This window comes from Callospermophilus lateralis, chromosome 8 (assembly GCF_048772815.1).
Source record: "Callospermophilus lateralis isolate mCalLat2 chromosome 8, mCalLat2.hap1, whole genome shotgun sequence".
NCBI classification, from domain to species: Eukaryota; Metazoa; Chordata; class Mammalia; order Rodentia; family Sciuridae; genus Callospermophilus; species Callospermophilus lateralis.
In genome coordinates this window covers 109,258,790-109,284,957 of record NC_135312.1, presented here as the reverse complement: position 1 = coordinate 109,284,957, position 26,168 = coordinate 109,258,790, and the positions used below count along the sequence as shown (strand labels likewise).

At 39.9% G+C, this 26,168-nt stretch overlaps 1 protein-coding gene and 1 pseudogene across 3 annotated transcripts in view; one reads left to right on the top strand and one right to left on the bottom strand.

The window, feature by feature from the left end:
* The window catches only part of Pdgfc (platelet derived growth factor C), a 203,503-nt gene extending 182,554 nt beyond the window's left edge, over positions 1-20,949 (bottom strand). The window contains exons 1-2 of one of the 3 annotated variants that reach the window (XM_076864463.2): positions 20,815-20,949; positions 19,953-20,179 (exon numbers count right to left, since the gene is read on the bottom strand). In XM_076864463.2, the coding sequence (XP_076720578.1) occupies positions 19,953-20,070 (118 nt within the window). In that variant the 5' untranslated portion in view covers positions 20,071-20,179; positions 20,815-20,949. Of the gene's footprint in view, positions 1-19,952 lie in introns of all 3 variants that reach the window. The other 2 variants (XM_076864462.2, XM_076864464.2) reach the window with 2 other exon arrangements.
* An 822-nt stretch (positions 20,950-21,771) lies between these two features.
* LOC143405853 (large ribosomal subunit protein eL34 pseudogene) lies at positions 21,772-22,095 on the top strand (annotated as a pseudogene).
* The last annotated feature ends 4,073 nt before the right edge of the window (positions 22,096-26,168 follow it).

Sequence of the window (26,168 nt, the reverse complement as noted above, 5' to 3'; positions counted from 1 at the left end):
AGCAAATTAACTAGCCAATTTAATACCCTTAACAATATGGTTAATATACAGGCTGATTTCTGAACTGCAGTCCACCAAGGGCTGCAGCAAAAAGAATCTAGAAAAATCCAGGACTTTAAAAAGAGTGGCTAAGAATACATTCACATTCAAATGTCAATCTCCCGAACAAATGTGATGTGCTATTTTCCACAGAATCTATTTCTAATAATACCATTGCATTTTTCCTATCATCTTTCTCACTTACATTGTTATGCAAGTACATAAGTATTACTATAATTTAAATTACTAGACGTCTTTGTCTTGTGCGAGGAAAAAAAAAAAGAAACAGATGTACTCCCAATGATGTTTCTGACATGCTATTGTTCTTAAAAAATTTACCAGATGGTAATACTTTAAAAGTTGCCATAAAAAGATGTAAAATATTTCTTTTTACCAAAATTATGTGTGTCTGCTTTTTCCCAAAGGGGTGAAACTTAAGCTTTCTAAGAGTAAGAGTAAGACACAAAATAAAACACACTAAGAATTACCCTCCTAGCTGAGAAGCAATCTATGGCCGCTATCAATAATCAATACATTTAACTCACCTTAGCACAGGATGTACCTGAGTACAACCTTCAGTCAATCCTTGGTAAATATTATTCCTTCTAATTCTGAATGACTTCAAAAATGACTAAAAGCAAAAGACAATTCACTCTCCCTCCTAGAGAAATAAAATAAATGTGTAAATATATACTCTGCTCTCTGCAGCCTTAACATTTGTACTGCCTTAAATTTACAGGGAAACATGGGCATAAACTCTTGCAGTCTGGGCACCATACTTATGTAAATAGCAGAGGGTATGGTTTTAATTTGCTTATGACACCATAAATATTGGCATACTGAACATGTGCTTCCTGCCATGAATTCTGAACTCTCTCTCCAGGGTCTGCTTCTGTTTTGTCCACATGCCAGAACTAAGGACTACTTGCCCATAATCTCATATGATCAGAGCAGAGAAAATCAGCTTTATTTCCAAAAAAAAAAAAAAGGAATCCTTTGAGTGACTTTCTTAAAAAATAACTTTTTCAAGATTTTTGCCTTCCAGGAGATAAATCAGAGTTGTCAATCTCAAAACCCCAAAGCACAAAAAGAAAAACAAACTAAAAATAAGACAGCACATGAGCTATGTCTTATGTTAACAAGATAGAATAGAGGGGGAAAATAATTCAAAACAAAAATAGGTTAAAGTTAATGACCTTCCAATAATCATGCTTTTCTCTTTAATAAACTGACTGCAATCAAAGTTGATCATAAAGTTCTCACTTTAAAAATAATTTTCCTGGAAATGATACATTTCTGTTTTCTTGTTGAGGAAATAACATTCTAAGCAGTCATCATTATAATTTTGCCCATCAGGTTCTTTGGACATTAATTTTACTTAGTCTAAGCAGAAAGATTGAGGCCCTCCTATGTATTCCCTTCTAGTTCCTCAAAATGAAGCCAGACATTAGTTGCATCTCTCAGTTGTGAAATCCGGCATATGACTCATTTAAAGACCGTCAATGATGATTTATGATCCCAGATGCCAATGCTGCAACAGAACAGGCTGTGTTGGGTCTAAGTAGGTTATTTTCACTTCACTTAAAAGATCTTCCATCCAATGGGCACTATGCTAAAGATTATTCATCATTTTATTTTCTGACACTTGGAAACGTGGGAGATAAGACACACAAATAATTAGAATCCCAAGTAGAAACTGGTAACTTCTGCACTGTGCTGAGAGTTTAGAGAAAGCAGACGACATGCCAGGCTGCAAGAAATAGGGAAGGGTTTGTGGAGGGAGCACCAGTCAGACTAGGCCTTAAATGCATAAGGGATTTGAGGGACTTCCACTCCACAGCACAGGTACTAAATATCTGGGCCATTTTCTCAGAATCTGGCAGAGGGACTGTTGCAAATACCTTCAAACTGCTGTCTTATCCTCTAGCTTCTCTGCCTGTATTAGTCTATGTTTTGTCGCTTTAACCAAGATATCTGACAAGAACAACTTCAAGGAGGTAATGTTTACTTTGGCTCATGGTTTCAGAGGTTTAGTCCATAGAGAGCCAATTCCAGTGCTCTAGGCCAGAGGTGAGGCAGGACATAATGGTGGAAAAGTGTGGTGAGCCAGGGACAAAATATAATCCCCAAGGGTTTATACTCAGTGACCTACTTCTTCTAGCCACACCCCACCTGCCTACAATTACCACCCAGTGATCCACTCAAATGATTAATCCATCAAATTGATTAATCCACTGGTTATGATAACGCTCTCATTATCCCATAATTTCACTCTGAACTTTTCTGCTTGTCTACAGCATAATTATATTGGGGAATACCCATATGCAAACCGTAACTCTACCCTTTACAATAATCCTGATGTGTCTTTGTTTAGAGAGATGGCAAAAAACAAATAAAAGAGAAATTAATAACTATATGTTTAAAATTTGTTAAGAGAACAGATCTAAAAGGGTCTGATCATACACACAAAGCTCACTATATGAAGTGACATATAGTGAACTTTTTGTTTTCCCAATGTATACATATAGCAAAACATCATACTGTATGTGGTAAATATATTCAAATTTTATTCATCAATTATATTCAATAAAGTAAAAAAAATTAAAAATGGCAAAATAATCACATAAAATGCAAAATAAATAATAAAATAAATAAAAATAATAAAAAAGAAAAATATCTGATTATTCATTAAGTATCAACTGATCTGTTATAAGTGAAATATATTACAAAAGAGAAAAGATAGGCCCTGTGTATTAGGAACTAATGCAGAAAGTTGTACACTATCTAACAACATAAATCCTTCAGTGGTGCCCTAGGATCTTATGAGATGACATCTACACATATTCCTTAGTAGGTCAGACAGAGCCCTTCATGATCAGCAAATAATTTTTTAAATCTTATTTCCCACCAGAAAGTGTTGATCTTTAAATAGACTGTGCTATCTAGCGAGTCCATGTCCTCTACTACTCTTTCTTTTCTGGTGATTTCCCTATCCTTCAAGATCCAACCTAAACTATGGTTTTATGGAGTCTTTCTTGCCCTGGAAGTAGAAACCGTTGGGTTTAACAGGAAACATCAAGTACACAGAGACCCATATTTTGTTCACCTGTTTTCCAAGTATAACAGGGTCATTAGAACAAGAGGCACTTGGTATCTATCTCGCTGAATTGACTTCTTGACTTGGAGTCACAGTGGCAATGATATGGAGTCAGGAAATTACAGATCTCTGTGATGAGCAGAGGTCAGTTATGAGTAATCTTTTCAAAAGAAAGATTGGGGTGAGATCACGGTAGACCCTAGGAACACCAAAGCAGATTCTTGGTACTCCCAGTTTGGTCCTTAGTCTGGCAGCACTAGCATCACCTGGAAGCTTGTTCAAATGCGAATCCCTGGGCCCTAACTCAGACCTACGAAATCAGAATCTGGATCAATAAGTTCCCCAGGTGATGTGTGTGTGTGTATGTTATAGTCAGGCACCCATCCAAGTTTAACTGGTACAAAGAGTTTCACTGTGAGAACAAACAGCAACAACTTCCTATAAATGATGGACCTGGGATGAGGGGCACAGGCAAAGCCTGGCTGGATCCTAGAAGGAAGAAGGACACCTTTGTCTCAGTGTAATTCACAGGTAACCAGCTCCCTTCGTAGAATAATGACAATGAGAATGCAAAAGCTAGAAACATAAAAACTATCTTACCTAAAAATAGAAATGTTAACATTCACTTATTAGCTTGCCAATAATCCTGGGCTCATTTAATCTATTATATCATATATTTTGAATTTTTGTGAAAAAATGCAGAACAAAATCTGTTAGTTTTAAGTTACATTCTCAGACTTGGAGGTGCTAAGAACAAGCCAATCTATGAGAAGGCCAAAGTCCTCTAAACATATGTATCATTTTATGGCCCACTGTAACAGAGACAGGGGCTAAGACAGTAAAGCAATAGTGACACATACATCTCCTGTATTTGTATTTTTCAAGGGAAATGGACAGAAACTGATCTATGAATGCTGCATCTCTTAAGACACAGCAAGGACCCTACCCAGACACCCCCTCCCCTTGATCCCACTCCTCGTCCAGCTGTAGGCTTCAGTCAGGAGCAGGCCTGAGTCAGAAGTGGAGCAATCCAAGGTTGTCATATTCAGAGACTGAATAAATCCAAAGTACTGTGCATTTACATTTCTGAACTGTAAGGGCATTCAGGTTGGAAATTATTGTACAACTGTTCTGCTTAAAGAGTGAACCAAAAAACAATAGTCTTGAGGAATATGCACCCTGGAGAAGGGGAAGATTTTCATCACCCATTAAAATTCAGGAACAACAAAAAATGAAATTGTGTTTTGATCAAGAAGAATTCTCAGCACATGTTGGCTGTGATTACAGGAATATAAAGTGGGCTTCCCCATGGTAAGGGCATACACTATCCTTGCTCTACAAATATACACAGAAGAACAGCCTTTGGAGAGTACAGAACAGGTATCCCAAGGTATGCCCCCCACCCCATGCAAACAATTGTTAGGACTTGGACTCACCCCAGAAAATTGCTATGTGGCTTTAAAACTGTTAATACAAAAACAAACCTGTACAGTGCATCCAACAGACATGATACCTGCCATAGCAGGAACTCAAAGCAGGTTTGTGGTGGTTTTCTCCAATTTTATGGTTTCTGAGGGTACACCAGAATGAGCATCAGGACAAAAGTCAAACTCACTGGAATAGCCATTCAACTGACCACTCAAATTCACCATTTGAATTTCCATGGAGTTTTTATAAGTGAAAAATGCTTGCTAATTCAGGTTTAGATGTGGCTTTTTAACATTCATTTCCCCACATATGACTCCTTTGTCCAAAATTATTGTTTACTACCACACTTAATTGCAATTTCTGCCAACTGCATTCTTGACTCTTCCTTGGCTATCAACCCCACTCTTTATTTCATACCCAAACCCCAAAGGGATGGTCTCAATATTCCTGTAGATGGGCTGGCAAACCATAAGTACCTATTGTGTTATCTTTCCTCTCATATGAATTATACTTCTACTGTAGTCATTAGAATCAAAATATTTAATATAACTATTAGTAATTAAATATCCTTATAGGGATTTATCTAACCCCATTGCTAGGAAGTCACTAGGAAATTCACCCCTGTACCTCCTCACTCCTCACTTAATCAAAAATTGTCTCAAGGCTCACTTCCCCTATTACTTAATTCCCACTTCTCTAGCAGGTGTGCTCAGTTCTTACTGTAATAATTTAATATGCTGCTTAATGTCGGGCATCCTTTTTACCTGCATTCCAACAGCAACTGCACAAGAACTTTCACAACCAAAAGTCTTTATCTTGAAAGACCTAAGCAACCTCATTCTACTTGGGACCTCATTTTCCTCTGAAACTTAACCCCTGACCTACTGCAGTCCTAAAGTCAGGGAAATACCACAGAAAAGCTCTGTGGAAACAGTTCTCAGAAAAGCCTCAGATGGTGATGGCCTAAGAGAGGACAAGATATCAAAATATCTGAAATTCCCGATGGCCCCACCTAGGTGTGGTGACCAATATCTAAACCAGAAGCCCTGCAGCTTGGCACATACCCCCCTTGCAACACCCTCACGGTTTAAACCAATCATTTTTAAGTGTGTCAACCCCTTGAACTAACCAATAATCCTTTTCAGATTCTTTCCTGCCACTTGATAAGCAAATCATGTTTTAGAGTTGTTTGATTTTCCCGCGGTGTGTGATGATTTGCTATGATGTATGTGGGGTCCCTGCCCTCTCCAAAGAGTGTATAAAACTGCTGCAAACCCTGGGCTCGGGGCCTCTCAGTGTCACCAGTTGCTGTGTGTGTGCGCAGAGGACCGAGCTAGCTCGCAATAAACACCTCTTTGCTGCTCACATCGATCTGGGTCTCTGGTGGTCTTTTGGGGGTCCGGAATTCGAGCATAACAATCTCCTACTAGGTATTTAACCTTTTCCTCTCCTCTGGTTTTCTCCCAACCCCCAAAACAAGCCAGCCAAGAAACAAAATATCTTTTCTCAGTTCCTTTCTGGAACTTCTACAGTTTCTTTTTCCCTTTTAAAAACATAATGCCCCACCTCCTCACTTTAATCCCATAACCATTCTTTTAGAACCCTCATTATAATGAAGCATAGGCTGTGAGTTACTAGTCCTTGTATTCTCAAATCCCTGTTGTATTTTACACCACGAGCCAATCTCAGTTACCTTTTCTCTCTCCTTCTTAATATCCTCCATCATCTGCCTTAAGGATTTTGTTTGTTCTTTTTTTTCCCCCCCTTCATAGCCTTCTCTTCATGGGGACTTCTTCATGTGGCCCTTCCTTTTCCTTCTAACTCCATGCTTCAAGTTTCAGCAACATTCCTTCTGACCCTATCTGCTATACTCCATCAGGAATCAGATCTAATTCATATTTGGCAGCCTAAATAGCTAATATGGGAGGGCCGATCATAGAGTTCACTACTATTTTCTCAAGGGTAAGTAATACATCAATGTGCTTCCTTCTGTGCCTCCTCTTTCCAATGACCCTCTGTTGAATCTATTTCTTAGACTGCTGTCAAAACAAACTACACTTTAGACTGCATGAATTTACCACACTTCCTTCTCTATCTAATTACTTATCAAGTTCCCATCTCCTACAGTCCTCCCTCATCTCTGATTTTACAGATACAAGTACTGCTCATCTTACCAGGTTCCTTTATTTAAAATACACCTCCCCACTAACAGGTCTCCTGTGCCTCTTCTAATGGCTCAGCTTTCTTTGAATTCCCACTGAACACCTTATCACTATCTGTAGTATAGTTAGTTGCTTATTTTATCTCCTCCTTTAAGTATCAACTACTTGAAGGCAAATAACAACATCAGCTACAGTTTAGATCTTAAGTATTCCCCAAAGGTCCATGTGGAAAATCTTGGTCTCCAGCATGGCACTTTAAGAGGGTGGAGGAACCTTTAAAAGGTGGAGCCTGAAGGGAGTAAGTTAGGTCATTGGGATGAACTCTAGAAGGGGAAAGTAGGACCCTGGCCCCTCTCTTACTCTTCCCCTCTTTTTCATTTCCTGGTCATGAGGTAGGTGGCTCTGCTTCACCATAGGGCTTCCACTATAATGTGTTGAGCCCACCCCTGCCAACATATACACACCAGAGGCCTAAAAGCAATGGGCAGTCTGATCTGTAAACCTTACGCCAAAATAAACATTTCTCTTTTTCAGCTGATTATCTTGGGCATTTTTTATAATGACAGGAAGCTGATTAACACAAAGTCTAATTCAACTTTGCATCTTTCATGGTATCTTGCAGTTTCAAACAGGAATTAGCATCATTTTGTGCTTTTCACCTCAGTTCTGAGAGCTTGCATTTAATTAGTATACAACTAACTACACAAAGGAGTTAAATGGGTTCCTATTGGTTATATGGTTCCTAAATGGTATCTTGAACTGTTGTTACCAAGATCACATAGAATCCAATTTAAGGGAAGATCCTGGATTTTTTTTTTTTTTTTTCATGGACCAAAGGTCATTTAGCCCTAAGTCACTCATTATTATTATTAAAAAAATTTAGGAAATAGCAAGTCACGCCTTACACATGAACTATAATATCCACCACTGTCTGTTGTTTATTAGACCTGTGGAACTGGATAGTTATTTCTGCTGCCAAACTTCCAGGGGCAACACTTAAAAACTGCCTGTATGGTATGATGCTATCAAATTTTAAAACTAAGAAAGACTCATTGATTTTCACTAAAGGTTTCTTACACAACCATTTCCTTTAAGACCAAATGAGCCAACCATAATTCAGAGAAGTTGCAGAATAAAGAAATGTTGTGGTATCAACACAAAGATCATACAGTGTCTTGTGCTCATTCAATTCCCAAATTAATTCTGGCTGCCATTGTCAGGGTCATCACCACTAATGGGTAGCACCATTTTTACATTCCCAACCACCAAATTCTACTCTAATGGACTATTCTGGCCAAAACCTCATACTGTACTTCAGAGAAGGTTAAATGGTTCCTAAATGGTTAAATTAATATCTTAATGAAATAACGTGGCTCTCCTAAAATCAAGGGAACTTGGGATAAGACTTATTATCTACTTCTTCAGCAAGACAAATGAATGTCGCATGAGGTTGGCTATAATAGCGGTTTCATTACAAGACAGGCAGAGTTACAGAGACTGTAAATCATAACTGTTGCTGGATTTCTACTTTACATAGTTGTAGTTATGAGTCTACTCTTGTAAGCCAGAACAATTATTTTACAATTAGTTTAGACATGTCTGAGCCCAGAAGGAAAATTTCAATTTCAATCATCATTATTTTCCTTGAACAGAACCCAGTGCTACTAAAAATCAGGTCAATTCAACTTTACACACATAGGTTTCTAGCCATGTTCCAAAGCTGAACAGATTTATAAATATAGATGTTCAAATTTTAGATGTGTTTTCAAACCCCACTGTAAAATAACAACACTGGGTCCAGGGCTTAAGAGAAAAACAACCAACCAACCAACCAATAAGCTTATAATCTCATTCTCAAGGTAGAATATAGTCATGATCCTATAAAACATAATACACACCCCTGAATTTGGACTGCAAATCTATCACTTAAACATCTAGTAAATGACCCAATTTGTTTACATGGCCCTGTAGCTTTTTATGGCCTTTCCATAAAGAAGTTATTACATCCATTCCCTTTATTTTGTTTAAGAGTGTTTGAATGAGCCCCAGAACCACAAGCTAGTTAAACAAGCCCTCCTTAGATGGACATGGTCTCATATAATTCACCACTACCGGGGACATTTTCAGAACAATGTTTGTAGTTTGGAAACACCACACATTCCCACACACCAAAAGTATTTCCTGTGCTTTATGCAGTTTTAAATGTTCGGCAGATATAGTAAATAAGTACTACTTTTCCATTTTTTCCAAGCAGGAGCGTGGCATTTGCACTTCTTCCAGAAGATTTGCACCTCTAAGTGTTTTGCTATGGTAGGTTAACCAGTCAGAAATGACTGCAAAGGAAGATTTCGGGGGAAATGGGAAATCCAGACACCCTAATTGATTTCCTAGGATGTAAATGTTAGTTCTAAAAGGAAACCATTTTAAAGCAGTTAGTTTAATGGGGTGCCCAACTGATGCCTATTAAAAGTTATCGGTACAGATTAAAAATAAATTTTCCACCAGGAAGAAAAACGTTTTGGTTTTTTTTTTAGGAAGCAGAGAGATGATTTAATTCCTAATTTTACATACTTAATCATGGCTTGAAACCTCAAGCCTGCTAATGTTCTCAAGAAAACAGAAATGAAAACCACTTTTTAAAGGGTTAGCATTTATCAATTAGATTTTTAGACTCAGCATCTCTCAACATCCTGGCCAGATTCTGCGCTGGAAAACCCTGCTATTTTTAGATTTCTGCTTTGTCTGGCAAAGGTCAAGACAACTTTGACTACAGTGACCAACACAAGGCAAAGATCAAAGATACAGGTGAACCCATTAATATATGTAAAATTGCATATGAAACTATAAAAACACCAGGGTTCTTTGAGTTTCTTTAATGGTAAAAGCAATTCATTTTCCTATAGAGCTCTAGGAAGAATGTAGTTTTCTTTACAAATAAAAGTAAAGTCAGTAATAAAACGCATGGTTATGAAGAAATAGCTATTTATTAAATAAAAGGCACACCCCTGTGCCTGATTCCACCTATGATATCAAGGCTTTTCCAGCACTGGAGGTCTGCCTCCAGGTCAGCCACCTCTGGGTATGGATATACAGATACCTATTTTTCATACCAGCATCATCCAACATTTTTTGATTCTATAGTGTTTATATATCCACAAATTACTGTAAAAAACGCAGTGATTTTTGTGTGTGTGTGTGTGTGTGTGTTGGGGATCAAACCTAGAGATACTGAGCTACACCCCCATGCCCAAGCTGAAATTTTATCTGTCCTTTGGGTAATCTAATAACATGTCATATTCTACCAAGAGTTTTTGTGGAGTTATGGTGTGTTCCCCGTTCTTAAATAATTTGCATCCTACCTGTCATCGTGTCTTGGTTTAACACGTGATAAATCAGAAATGAACACTATGGATTTGCCCTTATTCCGAAACTCAGAAGGAAATTTCCAGGAAGAGAACTGAATATGTCTTTCCTCTTGTTTGTTCGCATCTTAAGATTTTAAGCAAATGTTCTGTCTTAGTACAATGATTTTAGACATCCCCTGCTGCCATAGAAAAAGAAATCATAATGCTTTAATGATTCCCGATTTGCATCTCTAATCATGCCAGGCTGAATATGTATGACAGTATGGGAAACAAGCTGTGATTTATTCCTCAGTGGAAAAAAAAAAGAGAGAGAGAAGTAATATGACTGTTTAAAAGACAGATGTCCTTATAAATATCCAGCAAAAATAACTGCCAGGAACAATATGAGATAAGTCCCACACAAGTCTAATTCCTGTTGTTGATAGTTTCTCATCTTTGTAGTGACTCCAAAGGCAGGTGCAATGACCAGCTGTGCATACTGAAACATCTAAGCCTATCTCTATTTTGCAAATGCTGAAATGCTTAAAATAGTATCCACCCATGAACAAGGATTTCCTAGAATGCAAACAATACAGCTTCAAAATAGGGCATGGTCAAAGGGGAATGAAGGGAAGAGAGGGGGAACAGGAGTAGGAAAGAGAGTAGAATGAATTGGACATTACTAGCCTATGTGCATATGTGATTACAACCAGAAGAATGAGAAGTTATGCTCTGTATATGTGTAATATATCAAAATGCATTCTGCTGTCATGTGTAACTAATTAGAACAAAATTTTTAAAAGAAATAAAACACAGTATGATATCAAGACAGCACCTCCACCAAGAGAACTCAGTCATTTCGAATCCTTAAATATGACAAAACGTTTCTGGTATTACAGACCTCACTGGAGAAATGAGGCAGTTACTCAATGTGAGGTAACCTCAGAAGAATTAATGTTCCACCAAACTTGACATTCTTTCCCTTAAAGGCTGTTGTCTTTGCTGTGTGAGAGTTTCATTACACTCACAGAATGTGCTGGGGGAAGCTGCCTCTCTCTCTTACAGGTTTCCTGATCCCTCACTCAGCTTCATCCTGCATGCCATCCATTTTGTGAATGAAGTGTGAAAACAGCTCTTTGTTTACATAAAGAAGGCAACCTAGAGTGATGCAGGCCTTGCTTATGTGCAGGAACCCAGGCTGTGCAGCCTGGACTCCTAACCAGTTCAGAACTTACCAACAAACCTAACGTCGGAAAGAAAATTCCAGCAATAACTACACTAATACACACCACCGCTGCACTCTGCCATTGCAATGCCTGCTTGGAAAATAACTGAAAATAATGGGTCTTGACTGAAACTTGAACGCAAAGACAAGTTTTTCTTTTGCTCTGTTAACTGACAACCCTACAGGAAGCACACACTGCAAACAGCATCAGGGCCTTTAAATTCATAAGCCCAAGGACACCTTTCCACTCATCTATGCACACTCTGTAGACTCTTCTGTCTCTCATCATGATTGTCTCTTACCTTTTTAAGCCTATATCTTTTTGTTCAGGCTGTTCCCACTATCTAGAATGTTTTTCTGTTTCCCTCAAAAACTCATCGCAAATTGTGTCACCTATTCTCTGTAGGAACTTTTCTCTTTGAACTTCCTATCCAGGCAAAATCAATCATTTAATAAGTTAACAGAGGATTTTCTTAGGTGGTATTAAGCAAAACTAATAGGTAATGAGGTAAAGAATGGACCTGGAATCCTTCTCAGAATAAGTTCTTAAGGGCAAGATCCGCATCTTCTTTTTTGCTGCACCACACATTTCGGGCAGACCTAAGCACAGATCACATGCTCATAAATATTTGCTGAATGAAAACAATGTTCTAATAAAACATTAGACCATTTAACTGATAAAGGAAGAGGCCTGTGGCTCTCTGTCCTGGCTTGGAGTCTGACCTAGGTTGAAACATTTACCAGCTGTGGGAACCTAGCTAAGCTACTTGTTTTTCTGAATACCTCAGGGGGATGTTTGCAAATAAACTGCATACCATCTGCAAACAATGAGCATAAATGTGGCACCTAACAGGCACTCCTGAACAGTCATTAAGCTTCACAAAATGAGAAGCTCACACAGAACCATTATACCCATCTAACTACATGCAAAGAATACATCCCAGTACAGCCACTCCTGTGCTCTTCCTGGTGATCCTTACTGATTATAGTACCCATGTAAATCTTTACCCTTGCATTACATTAATGTGCCTTGTATAGTTTGGGCATGTTGGTCTCCCTCCATGAACCAGACTTCCACTTTTCCTCGGCCTCCAAAAACCTTCAACAACACATCTCATCCTCTAGTTGACTAAGAAACAAATCAACTACTATTCAAAATAGTTTGAAAATAACAAATAATAATTCCAGAGAAACCAAGAAAGCAAAATTAGTGAATCCAGCCTGGCAAAAGATGAGTCTGGTTTAGAAACAAGGCAAATGTACAAGGATTTGCAGTCACTAGGGCACTAGAAATAACTGCTTTAAGGTGACACAAGAAATCTAATGAAAATCGAATGAATAACAGAAAAAAAAATAAAGTTAAAATGTATTCTCATGATGGAAAAGACAAAATGTATTAATGTTACCAAAAAATCATTCTTAACAACTTAGTTTTAATGATAGATGTAATTATTTCAGTTCCTCTTCATAATTTTTAGGTCCTTTTGTTTTAAGATATAGGATACTCACAAATTTTTAAACAGTTAAATGAATATTATTATTTTAGGGAAAATATTCCAGTCCATTGCTGTGAATTTATTTTCTGATGCTCTTGACCTTAAAGAGAAACATGGATCTCTAAATATAATAATATACATAATGTAATATAAATAAAATTTAGGATCACTCACTAAATTCATCCAAAGAATAACAAGCTGTGCTTTCTCGAGTTGACTCAACATGATTATTATTAATTTCTATGGTATTTTTACCATCATATTATTAAACATCCTATTATATAAAAATAAACTCCCCATAGAACCAAGCATGTCAATGTCAACCATCATCTTCATCTCATTAATAAACCAAAATATTATATATCATTCATCTATGAACCTGATGTACCTGCTTAACATAAGGTTCTAACATGTAATAAGAACAATTTTAAAGTCATCATTTCCAGTCATTTGCCAAACTCAGATTTCTATACTGACAGAAGTATTATAATACATATTAGCCAGATAATCTGTTGTGTAATCTAATATGATTACTATCAGACTGCTTTCCTTAGTGTTTTTATAAATAATGCTTCAAGTGCAATGGTTCTTATCTCACCCCACAACTTACAAAACATACAAGCTTCTAACATGACACAGAATACTTTTATCATAAGTATCAGAATTTTTACACCATAATTCCATTTTCCTAATTGGTTATAACATAAGGAAAAACATATCGCCACATTAGGTTAGCAGTTTATTACCATTGCAGTACAACAGTGTGTCATAGCCACTTCTACTCTCTAGGCCTCAATTTGCACATCAGTGAGAAGACAGGCTCTTTGGATCCTCCCAGCTCTAACAGTCCTTGAACAGAACCTGCTACTCATTGCAAGCCTGTACTAGTTATCCATGAGCCACAAGTAAAAGACAAAAAGCACCCACATTTTGCAGGCTTGACATCCATTCACCATTCTTGGGTCCTTGGCCCACATCAAATTCCCACCTTTGGGGTATGCATAGCAATGGCACTTTTAAGAGATTAAACAAAGTCAGAGATAGGAACCTACACACTTTGTTGGTATATGTTCAGTTAGCAACACAGTATATTTGCCAAGATTACAAAGTAGTACTCTGGTAGGCACACCCCATTACTACAAAGTTTAACTTCCTATAAAACATGTCTAACAGTCTGGAATTCTAAGACCAAAAAGACACCTTCGAAGATGGCCTGCTGTCAGGGTAAACATCATAGTCTTACTCTAATATGGCACTACACACTCAGAAACATTAAACAGATATTTACTGGGCACATACTATATACCATACCTTGTTCCAGGTATTGTAGATCCTCCTACAAAGAAACAGTCAGACAAGAGGCATGCTCTTAAAGAACTTAGATTCCATAGTGGGAATAGGAGAGGATATGTAGACAATAATAAATTAAGAAACAACAGGAAAATTATCAAAGTGTGATAAGTGCTATGCAGTTAATTAACCATGATGAGACTTCGAGAGGCAACTTAGATTGGTCATAAAACAGATATCTCTGAGGAGGCAATCCATTCAATCTAGATGACAGGAAGTCTCTCCATGCAAAAGCAGCTGGTCAGTGTTAGCCAGAGAAGGCAACCAACTGAGAATTGCAATTCCAGGCCCAATGTCATGGTTTGCATGTGAGATGTCCCCCAAAAGCTCACATGTGAGACAATGCAAGAAGGTTCAGAGGAGAAATGATTGGGTTCTGAGAGAATTGGGTTGAGAGAGTAAGTTATCCCCTGATAGAGATTAACTGAGCAGTAACTAAAGTGGTAGAGTATAGCTGGAGGAGGTGGGAATTGGGGTATATATATTTGTATCCAGCAAGTGGAGACTCTCTCTGCTCTCTGATCAACATGTGAGCTATTTTCCCCTGCCATACTCTTCCACCATGATGTTCTGCCTCACCTGCAACCCCAAGGAATGAAGCCAGCCTTCTATGGACTAAAGATCTCTGAACCCATGAGCCTTTAAACAAACCTTTCCTCCTTTACAGTTGTTCTGGTCGGGTCCTTTAGTCACAGCAGAGAAAAAGCTGACTAAAACACCGAGGGTGTCATGCCTACATTCTCCATCTGTCTTGCCAGGTCTTGACCCTCAGAGAGCTAAAACTAAAGGAACTGCAGGAAGAAGCCTGGAAAGAAGTCATACCCCCTTCCTGACCCCAGGTCCTTCAAATCATGGGTCATGACCGAGTTCCCAGCATGGAGAAGAGATAAAAGTTTTAACAACCAATATGAACTAAACTGTTCACTGCTAAATATGATAAAATGCTTAACTATCAGTATAACAGGAACATGAATCAATCGGGGCAGAGTCAGCAGTGTTGAAGAAGTGTCCCAGAAGCTTCGGGCAATGCCAGGCATTGTAGCTTCAAATGGATGGCCCACTTGTCTTAGAGGAGTGCCACTAGGTTCTGCTCAACCCATTGGAAACATTTCATTATTTTAACGATCATTATGGTAATAAATTTGGGAACATACCAACTTAAGATCAAACACTAGACTGGTTCATAGGAGAAAGAAAAGGAAGATTGGGGAAAAAGAAAAAAGCACAGATGGAGTCAATGGTGGAGAGAAATGACCCAACACAGATTGTTTAACAAGAGAATTATTTAGAGATCGCTTGAGGTTATATACAGATTCTGGCTATGTGCAATTGCTTAAATAAAATAATTAGAAACATTTAAATGAGAGTAAGTAAATAAAGGGATTTTGACTGTGGCTTCCACCATTTTGACTGACACAAAAGCAAAATCTGGGGAAAATTTCACTAGTCTTGGGATTTGGGGGAGGGTAGGGGTATATGTGTGCCTTGGCTACTTATTAGTTTTTTAACACATCACATTAGAATTAGAATTTTGTTTCTATAAAAGATTTGAACGTTCATTGATAAAATTGGGTTCTTGGCACTACAAAGGTTGAAAAATAAACTAAGTGGAAGCAAACACAAAGAAGACATGTAAAAAAATCAGTGTCAGGAAAGATGAAATTAGGAATAGACAAATCTAAAGTTTAGGTGCATGAGACAAAGCCTGCCAAGATGGCATCACTGGGGAAAGTGTCCCTTTGGGCAAGTGTAGTGTGGGATCCTAACATCTACTTACAAATAATTAACAAATGATATACTAGTTCCTGAGGCTTCCAACAGACCTTTCATATGTTCTGACACCTTTTAAAGTTAAATATAAAGGCTTTCAAATTAAATACAGAACATAACAGTTGGTAGGGGAGAAAAGTTAACCACATAAAAGAGTGGAGCTTTTTTAAAATCACCTACTGTGAAAAACAAAATTCATCATTACATAATGGTACTTTACTTATTCAACTTCCTCAACTCTCTCAAACAGAACAGAAAATCAGGAGGAAGTTTAAAAAAAAAAAAAAAAGCTTCTAAATAACAAAAATAAATATCCCAAAGGTCATGTAGTCAAACTTATAGACTGACTTGCAGGAAAGTCCCTCAGTTCTCTGGCAGAGCCTATTTGCTCTTGGACACTACTCAAAATATTGTGATTATCTGTTAATAAAAGAGCTTTGAAACTACCACCCAAAGTGGGGACAGAGGCCAGGCATGAGCATATTGGCAGTGTTAGGAAGAGAAAGCCAGAACTTAAAAAGAGGGGTCTGAAAATCCAAACACAAGAGACCAGCAAAAAGGCATTCCTAGAGGACCACTGTCCCCAAAGTTAACTGCCCCTCATGTCACAAAGCCCTTGCAGAAAAGAGAGCATACAATAACTTGTGCTCCAATAGGCTAAGTTTAGTTAATGGAAGCATATTCCAGCTCAAAACTCAAAATGCCTAAGAAAAATGGGAAAAGTAAGAAGGTTTCAGGTATTAAAATAACTCACCAATGAAGCAAGGTAGAATAGGCATTATTCCACCACTTTTGTAATTATCATCTATTTGGTACATACCATGGAAAAAATAAGCTTTACTTTTTTATGAATATATATGATTGCTTCTGCTGCAACTCAGAAGCACCATCCCAGGACTTAATCATTTCCTGGTAGGCGTTCACATCTAAAAACCAGTGCCCACTGACATTTTTTCCCATGGTTACACAGGAAGTTTAGAGATCAGAAACCCTCAAAGTAAAGTCAGCATTATCTTTTATCTTTTTCCTTAAGTTAAATAAGGAGACCCTTGTTTTATATGTAAGATGAGACTTTAGGGTTCAAAGTAAGATTAAGAAAGAAGGACTAGGGCTGGGATGTATCTTAGCGGTAGAGAACTTTCCTAAAATATGTGAGTCCCTGGGTTCCATTCCCACACAGCAAGGGGTGGTGGGCAGTGGGCAGAGAGAGACAGAAATGCAACTTGTATTACTGGAGGATAAAGCTACCTTAACAGTAAAGGAACAAAAGTTGCAGTATTCATGTAAATAAAAAACCAGGTAACAAATAATATAAGTAACAAATAATAGATTAAATGACACTGATCCTTAATTTTGAATCATGTCCACATATGCCAGTCTAAATCCATGTATCCAGCATTGGCTATGGCAAAGCTATAGCAATCAATTTCGTTTATGATGCCAAGTTAATACTGAAGCTGAGAAGGCCTAGGGATTTGATTGAGTAAACACCATTTGAGAGTTTATGATACTCAGGAAAAGAGAGTATCATGGGGAGGGATCCTTGAAAGCAGACATGAGCTCTTATAATCCCAGTAGATCAATTTGGACACTTCATATTTAGTACTTGGAAGACCTTTCATGAAATGACGCAATGCACAAACTGGGCCCACAACATTTTCTATGTGGTATCCTCAGGAGGGTTTGCACTTACGAAATTAGATAATCATCAAAATGGTGAGAGAAATAAGATAATCAAAAATCAATTGTAACTCAATATGAAGACAAAATATATCCCCACTCCACCCCAAAAAAAGGAAGAGTGAAAATTTTAAAGTCAAAGAAGATGTAAAAGAAGTTGCTATTATTCCTGCAAATTTTCTCTCCTTCCAGGGTGATCATCTTCAATACCCACCTGTTGTTATTCTCAAATCTGGGAACACTGATGAAGCATAAAAATCAACCTGAGCATGTGCAGAAAAATAGCTCTACACTGCCCCCTAGTGCTGGCCAGTGTCACTTCTTAGGCTAAAAATTACAAGGTGAGTAGTTCCTCTACTTCAAGTTACTTCCTGCTGCCAATGTCCAGGAGCTAAACATAGCCCAATCCACTACCCACAGATTAGGAAACAACCAGGCTATTTTTAGCATCATGCATCTTAGAAATGGAAATGGCCCAGCCTCAGATGGCAGCAATGTGTGTGGCCCTGGCTTAATGACCTCACCTCTTCTTAGGGTGTGAACCTACTCAGTAAAGTGGCCAATAACCCTGGGCTGCCTGAAAGCTCTGGGGCCCACTGTAAAACGATGACAGCATGTGGATCACAGGAGAGACTACAAGAAAAGGACAGAGAGACACCGAGAATCCAGGACATGCCAAGGCATGTGTAGTAAGAGAAATGATATGGGACCAGAACAATAAAAGAAAAATAGAGGTTAGGAATGTTGTGCACTATTGTCATATGGAGAAGCCTGTCTAGTATGAAGCAATATTTTGAATAGAACACTTATTTTACATGAGAAAGAACAAAGGTTGGTCTGATCTGCTTCCGGCCTGGGTACAGCTGGTGCTGTGGCTCCTTTGATCACTTTCTCCCAGCCCTCTGCAGGTCCTGTGATTAGAGGTAGATCCCCAGGCTGCCCTTTGATCAGCAGCTCAAGGAACCTGCAGGTGCCATGCGCCACCACATTAGCAAGTTGCAAGGAGCAGTCACATTAATGTTGGCTAATAAATGTGATCCTATGCTTTGGTGCACAAGCAACAGATACAAATAATGTCCAAGAAATACTTATTTTATCTATTTTTGTACTCTAGAACTTTCTGTGCTTTCTTAGAAAGAAATACTTTATACAGCTTAAATGCTGAGCCGGAGCTTTAAAACACCCCCACATATAAAGAAAAAGTCAGTGTGACTTAAAAGTAGAACACACTTCATTCTGGTTTTCCAGGTATGCTGTTTGTGTTCATCTCACCTGGTTAGTGAAGTGATAGCATACTTTCATTGTAAACAGGTGATATTCAGAGCAGAAAAACATGTACATTTATTTTCAAATAGCAGTAAGACTTGTAAACAGAGTGTTTAATATTCCAATTTTAGACAGCCTACATTAACATTGTGGTTTCATGTGCAGTATAAAATTTCTATTTACAAAGGATTCTCAAAAATGACTTCATAATGGTAGATCAAGAGAAAAAGAGTTTAGAAATTGAATGATGTAAATCATATGGGGTTCAGAGGCTAAGCAAATTACACACCCCGAAGCTTCTCTGGCTTTATGAAAGGAGCCTTTCTCCAGCTCTGTGCAATCCCAGCCCAAGGGAACTTGCATTTGAGAGTTTTCTAAACATTTCAGGTACACTTGAAAGCTGAAAGTAATTCTCATTTCCTATGCAGGATTAAGTCGTTTCCAGCACACACAAAATAGCAGTCATTGACTAACACATACAAAAAACACACCACCAGAAAGGTAAGGACTTTGGAGTACAAAGGCACGTTTAAAAAAAAAAAAAAATGTGAGCACAAGAAAAGTACTTTTTTTTTCATTCCCCTAAAACACGTCCACATGGCCTCTTGACCTCTGTATTTATCTACTTATGGACTAATTGATGCCTTTTCACCTAAAGTGCTTCAATTAATGCAGTCGATACATTTCCTGATGCCCCCACTGCCACCCCCTCCCCCAACAAAGTCAAACATCCCAAGACTCATTCATTTTGGATTCTCTTCTAAAGGCAGTTCTTGAACTTCTAACTCAGGCAATGCGCGATCCTGCAATGTGCGTTTGAACTGACGTTCACAGTCGCTCCCAGAATGTCCTCTCCCTAGCTGGGGCTGCAGTGGCACTCGCGTTGCCCTGTTAAGAGTTTTGTGGCAACTCCTAAAGTTGCAAACTACACGTAACCTCCAAAAGTCCACGCCAATGAACGGAGCGCGCATTTGCATGGATAGAGAGACGAGGATACCCTCGCGAGCTGGTCTACATCACACACCAACGCACAATGCCAACGTTAACACACACAGCGAGAATCGAGAAGGGGGGAGCATGGGGGGAGAGACTCACCGTTCTGTTCCTTGTTGCTGGAGAACTGGAATTTACTACTCAGGTTGGACTCAGCCTGAGTCCCGTGAATCTGGCCGGCCAGGGCAGATGTCAGCAGGAGAAGCCCGAAGAGGAGCATTTGGCTGAGTAGGGCGAGAGCTCACTCACGGCGGGCACTTGGGAAGCGGCGACTCCGGAGTCTTTCACCACCGCCTGGGGAAGGCTGCACTGGGGTGGAAGCGCCGAGCCTGCTCTGGCAGCAGAGAATCGCAGGGTAGTTTCCACATAATCCCATCCAAAACTTTTTCCTAGAGCCCTCTTCTGTGTCTCCAGTTTTTGAAAAGGATCAAAGCAAAACCTGGACCTGAACCAGTTTCCCAAGGTTTAAACAAATCCTGAGCTGTGCCGAAGTGGTGGGGGTGGGGGTGAAGGCGAGGGAGGAAAGAGGGGGTGGGGACGCGGGGGAGCCGGGGGAGCGGCAAGAAGTCACCAGCAAGTTGCTGGGAGCACCTGTCAGTTGGGGGGCCTGGACAGAGGCGAAAACTCAAGGGTCGCGCCAAGTCAGTCTGGAAGCCAGTTCCGCAGCCAGCAGTTTCTGATCAATAACAAAGCTGCCAATAGAGGTGGCTCTCCGGGCGCCCCTCTCCCCGCCCCACCCCCACCCCCGAAGGGGGAGGGGGAGGAAACCAGACGAGGGCGCCGCGCTGGTCCCCCGGGCCGAGGCGCCGGAGCGGGGCCGGGGGCTGCGGGCCCAGGCGGCCCGGCGCGAGTGGAGGGGGCCGCGGTACTCTGACCCGCAGCTCCGCGCGCACTGTGCGCGCGTCCACACCGCCAAAGCACGGATCCCAGCACCTGGCTTGAGTTTTCCGCGACCAAAGTTCACCTTGTGCGGGCGAGTCCCCGGCTCCTCCAAGCCCAGGAAAGTTGGGCAGCTCCGGGTCGCCGCGGGGCTCCGGTCGGGCCCCGTCCCCTCCCCCACGCCTGGCGCTCGGCGCTAACCTCGGGGCTCCGCGCGGCGTCTCGAAGAGCGCGGGGCGGAGAGGGAAGGCCGGGCGGCCGGGAGGATCTGGCTTGTCCCCTCCCCTTCTCTACCTTCCCCCTGCCGCGGCTGTCGGGAGGTGGGGGCCGTGGGCCGAGCTCTGGCGGAGCGGGGGAGGCCGAGCTGCGGTCCGGCGGGCTGCCGAGGGGGTGGCAGGGGGTCGGCACCTCTGGGAGGGGCAGCCTCGGCCGTGGCCGCTCGCGCCGGCCGGCCCGCCAGCTGGCTGTCCAACAGGTGCTGGCACAGACCCGGGGTGCTGCGGGGCTCACTGCAGACAGGACCCACACGGCCCGGCGAGGAATGCCGCCAGGGCGGCCCCCGGTTTCCTTTCCTAAGGCGCCCCTGTCCCCAAGTACAGAGCACGAGGGGGTGGCGAAGGGTGCTGCGAAGGCAGAAAGAAGTGGGAAAGAACTTCCTGCGACCCTCCTCCTCCTGCGCTCCTGTTCCTCGTCATTTATTTCCAAGGGGATCCCCGGTCCCAAAGGACTATGCCAGGACCCGTGGCCAGATTTTCTGGACTGAAGGAAAAAGGGAAATTGAATTCAAAGATTTCCCTCCAATAAGCATCTCTGAAACAGGATGCAGAAAGCAAAAGTAAAGTCAAACAGCCAAAATAGTTGGATAAATACAGTCCTGTATTTATTGAATGACTACTGTGTCAGGCACTGTGCTAAGTAAGAGATGGGGCCAAAGTCTCTGGAAACTTGAATACTATTTGGTTAATATTAAATTAACATCGGGCTCTACTGGAAATTATGTCTAGGGACACGCATAAGGGCCCGTCATTAGACATACATTCATAAGCTTTCCCATCTGACAGCCTCTACCACAATGAAGCCTCCCAGAACCCCCGGTAAGAGACTTCTTTGCCTTTATAGCAAGATGCTTGAGAAAGCACCAAAATCCGCGTGTGGCACGTGCCCAGCCCCACTTGAGAGGTTTGTGCTGAGACCTAAAGTTCTCAGGAGGTTGTCTAAAACGAAAAAACATGTCAGCGGGGCCTATGATGGTTCCATGTGTGCTACATGTGTCTGTGACAGGATCAAGTGTACTTTCCTTATCGAGGAGCAGAAAATCCTTGTGAAAGTGTTGAAGGCACAAGCAGAGAATCAGAAAATGAAATAAAAAAGTGAAGCCTTGGGGGAAAATTAAAAAAAAAAATCACAGTGAAAAAAAATGATAATATCACACAAGTGTCAAGGCAGGCAAATCAGAAGCATCACCCAACCTTTTGTTAGGCAAGTCAGTGCAAACAATCCAACCACCTAGACCTTTGGGCTGGGGCAGCAATGAGAGATACTAACCTTCCTAAAACTAAGAAGTGGATTTTGAGCAGAGATATACTACTAGACCAAACCAGAAGCTGACTCTTCCTCTGCCAAGCTAAAATGCCAAGCCCTCTTTCTATACTTGGACACCTACTGAGAACAACCAACAAGACTTCTCTGCTTGGTATATTCTATTCTCCTTGTTACCTTCTTAAAATTTGGGGGCTAGAGAAGTAGTTCCATGTGCTTAGCCTGTGGGAGGCTCTGGGTTCCATCCCCATACTAAAACGCAAAATATGAAAGAAAATTAAATAATGAATTCTGGGCTTATTTGCCCTTTGAAATCCTTACCAATCAGTCCCCTTCATTTTCTCCCCCTTTCCCATTTATATCTTCAGAGTAGTGGATCTTTGACTTTAAGGATTTTACATTTTAGTGGATACAGCTTTTTTATTTTATTCAACTTACCAGCTCATCCACATTGTTCCTGGAAATCCATATTTGCACAATAAATGTGTTCCAAAGGTGTTTTGTAAATCTGTGCAGAAGGGGAGTGGTTCTCCATTTTAATGGCATAATGGGACATATAAAAGACATGCCTTCTGAATCCATTTTCATCTATTTATAAGTCATTATTATTCAGTTTTTCCAATTTTATAACTTTAGTTTTCTAATCAGAACTTTTCTAATTGAGGTTGTTGCATATCCATAGAATTGAGTTTCCTGACCACCCACGTGGAATGTATGTGTGTCTGCAGTTTTAATCCATTTGCTCTAACGAGACTGTAAGGGTGATGACTACTCTTTATTTTGTATCATTTCATATTGGCTAGAACAGTGCCTGGCACAGGGGGATAATAAATAAACACACTTGACTGACTGACAGGTTTCTTTATTGGAGTCACTTACATTCTCCCTGGAATTTCAGCATGAAGGTTGTATTTGAAAAGTTACAGATGATCTAGAATAATACTCCACCTCTGTGTTTCACCTCATCCATATTCTACAGATTGATTTGACAATTGCATTATAAATAAAGCCAGCCAGGTGCTCCTGAATGACCCCTAGACAAAAATCACACCCACATTGGCTGGTTGCCTTTCAATGTACTTGTGTAGTCGTTGTTTGAACTGCCTTAGCCTTTGGCATTGTCAACTCTCCTTAACACTTCATCCTCTGCCTGTGTGCCTGTTCCATTTCACATATGAACCTTTCTTAGAAAAGTGAAATCCTTGCATTGAAAGTAAAGTTTATGAAATCCAGAGTCTGTGCAATTACCAAACAATATATTTTGAACGAATTTGGCTTTGTTTTGGCCTAAGGCATTTTCCTTGAGGAAAGGCATCTGTCCCACCAACCAAGAGAAAATAATTTCAGACATTCTTTGTGGTTTTCATGTTTTCTTAAAACTTAGGAGGAACTGGCCATCCTGCTGCATGCATGAAAAGCACAACCTATAAACTCCTACTAAAGAGCAAGGCCTCCTGTACTTGGTTGTTAACCGTGATCATTTGGGGGAGAGGGCATAGGTGTTTCTACTAAATTTTTTTGTAAAGTGGAATAAGGCAATTGTTTTTTGTTGTTGCTGTCATCATCAGCCACAGACATTTTGGATGATCAGGACCAGATGCCAATTAGAATTGAATTTTTTTTATTGGCGCATTTTAATTGTGCATAATAGTGGGATTCATTATGCCATATCTGTACATGCACATGACATAATTTGATCAACATCATTCTACAGTACCTTCTTTTTCTCTCCCCACCTCTTTCCCAGAACTGCTTGCATATTGGGGAATAAAATCTACCAAATTATGCTATGTTCATGTTTGAATATACCACAATGAATTATACACACACACACACACACACACTTGAAGCAACAATAACAATAATTAGAAGGGAGCTCTGCAGAGTAAAGCAAATGGAATAAGCTTTTAAACAAAATACTCCCTTATCCAGTCACTAAAACCCTCAGAAGTACAGGAACCATGGAACATTTTGCCTCAGAAAATCAAATAATACAAATGTTCTTGCTCTTCAGAAGCAAGAATTTCAATACACACATATGAATACACACACATACACACACATATAAACACACACAACTGAAAAGTTATTTTAAGATTTTTCCCAGAAACTTTTTTATTCTTTTTTATAAATTTAGTTATACATAATGTTTTATATAACATTTTTATATAACATTTTAGTTATACATAATCCTAAGACTTTTGAGTATTTTAGGGGTAGGTAATTGAGCATGAGTTGCTAACATTCAGAAAGCTTCATCACATCTAAATGCCCATTGTGTCTCCAGAATGGATAACAGGCAACAACTTCATATACACATCAAAAAGACTGGACCAAGAGAAATCATTAATAAGCAAAGAAAATGTCACAGACAAATCATGACTGTGCTTGGGGTGTGGAAGAAAGCAAATAAATAAATAAATGAAGTAAGGACTCAGTCTTAAAATCATTGTCTTCTCTCCTGACTTTCTGCAGCTATGGGGTCTGGAGAAACATGACCTGTTATCTCTGGATATCTAGTTTATATCAGTATTCTGGTTTTCCAGCCTGGAAATAATAAAACACTTTTTCTTCTGGTGTCACATACCCTTACCTCTCAGCATAACTGCTAATCTAAGAAAAGGGTATCTGTTGTAGCAGATGAAAGACAAGTTTTCTAAGGCCCTGCTTTTGAAGGAGCAGATACACTTTTTAATTCTGCCTTTTGGTGGGGAGGGGGAAGGGGGGTAGTTAAAAGTGTGTGGCCCAAAGTAATGAATGACAAGGAGTGGTCTTGAAGTGATTCTCTGTGGCCTTTCTCATTGAAGTAGAGCTGCCACTTCCATTTTAAAATTACAGTTGAGTATGCACAGATTTTCCCAAAAGTCTCAGAAATATTTGTCTGACTCAAAACTGAGAGAAAGTAAGTAGTCAGAAACTGCAACCCCCAAAAGGCAAGCCCTGGTAACCTTGGAACCAGCACAACAAAAGATCATTTCACTGAGAAATGAGAGATCAGAAACAGCCTGGCTTTACCACCAACAAACAGTACAGCCTTGATCTAGGGATCCTTTCTGCCCCTGAGTTTCTTTTTCTTCACATAGGAAATGTGTGCTGGATTCTGTCTGGAGTCTTACTGCTTTAGAATTCGTTGATTCTGTGAGCTGAGATAGGTAATGTTGGCAATAGTTTTTCAACTTCTTTGTGATTCCATGATAATAAATACTACTCAGCTTCAATTCAAGGATGTCCTCATGGTTGGCAAGAAAAATGATAAATGGGCATTTCTTCCTAAACTTGCCCAACCAAAGTAGTCCTGTTTTAACTGTTACTATGATGATTTAGGAAGAAATTCTCCAGATAAACAAAAAGAAGTATGTGGGGGTGGTGTTTGAAAATCACTGGCTAGGGCAAATATCAGGAATTTCATTGACTTCAAGGAAACTAAATAAACTATGTATAGAATTCCCATTTTAAATTTTATTATTTAATTGGTATGGTAAGAATCTCCAAAGAGGTAAACCATGCCCAAGTGGAATGCCCAGGTAAAGAGAAACAGCTAGCAAACATAGCAAAGTTGTAAATAATAAGGAAATAATATTGTTAGCCAAGAACAAATGGCCAATCTCATACTGTTCTATAGAGTCACACCGGTGGAATGTGAAACAATCTGGAGAGCAAGGAGCATCCCATAAAAATGTGGACAGCAACCCAACACTATGTTTGGCCATGTCTGAAAGTCAATATGATGTCATTTTTCTCTCCCTTGAAATCATTTGTAGGATATGAAGGCTGTTGTCCGCCTTGTGACAAATCATAGTAAAAAGGTCAAGTCACAACCACAGATCTTCCTTTCTCACATAGTGACCCTCCTATTTCAAAGGTCATGGGAGAAGGACCCTTTTACTTTGTGATCATTAT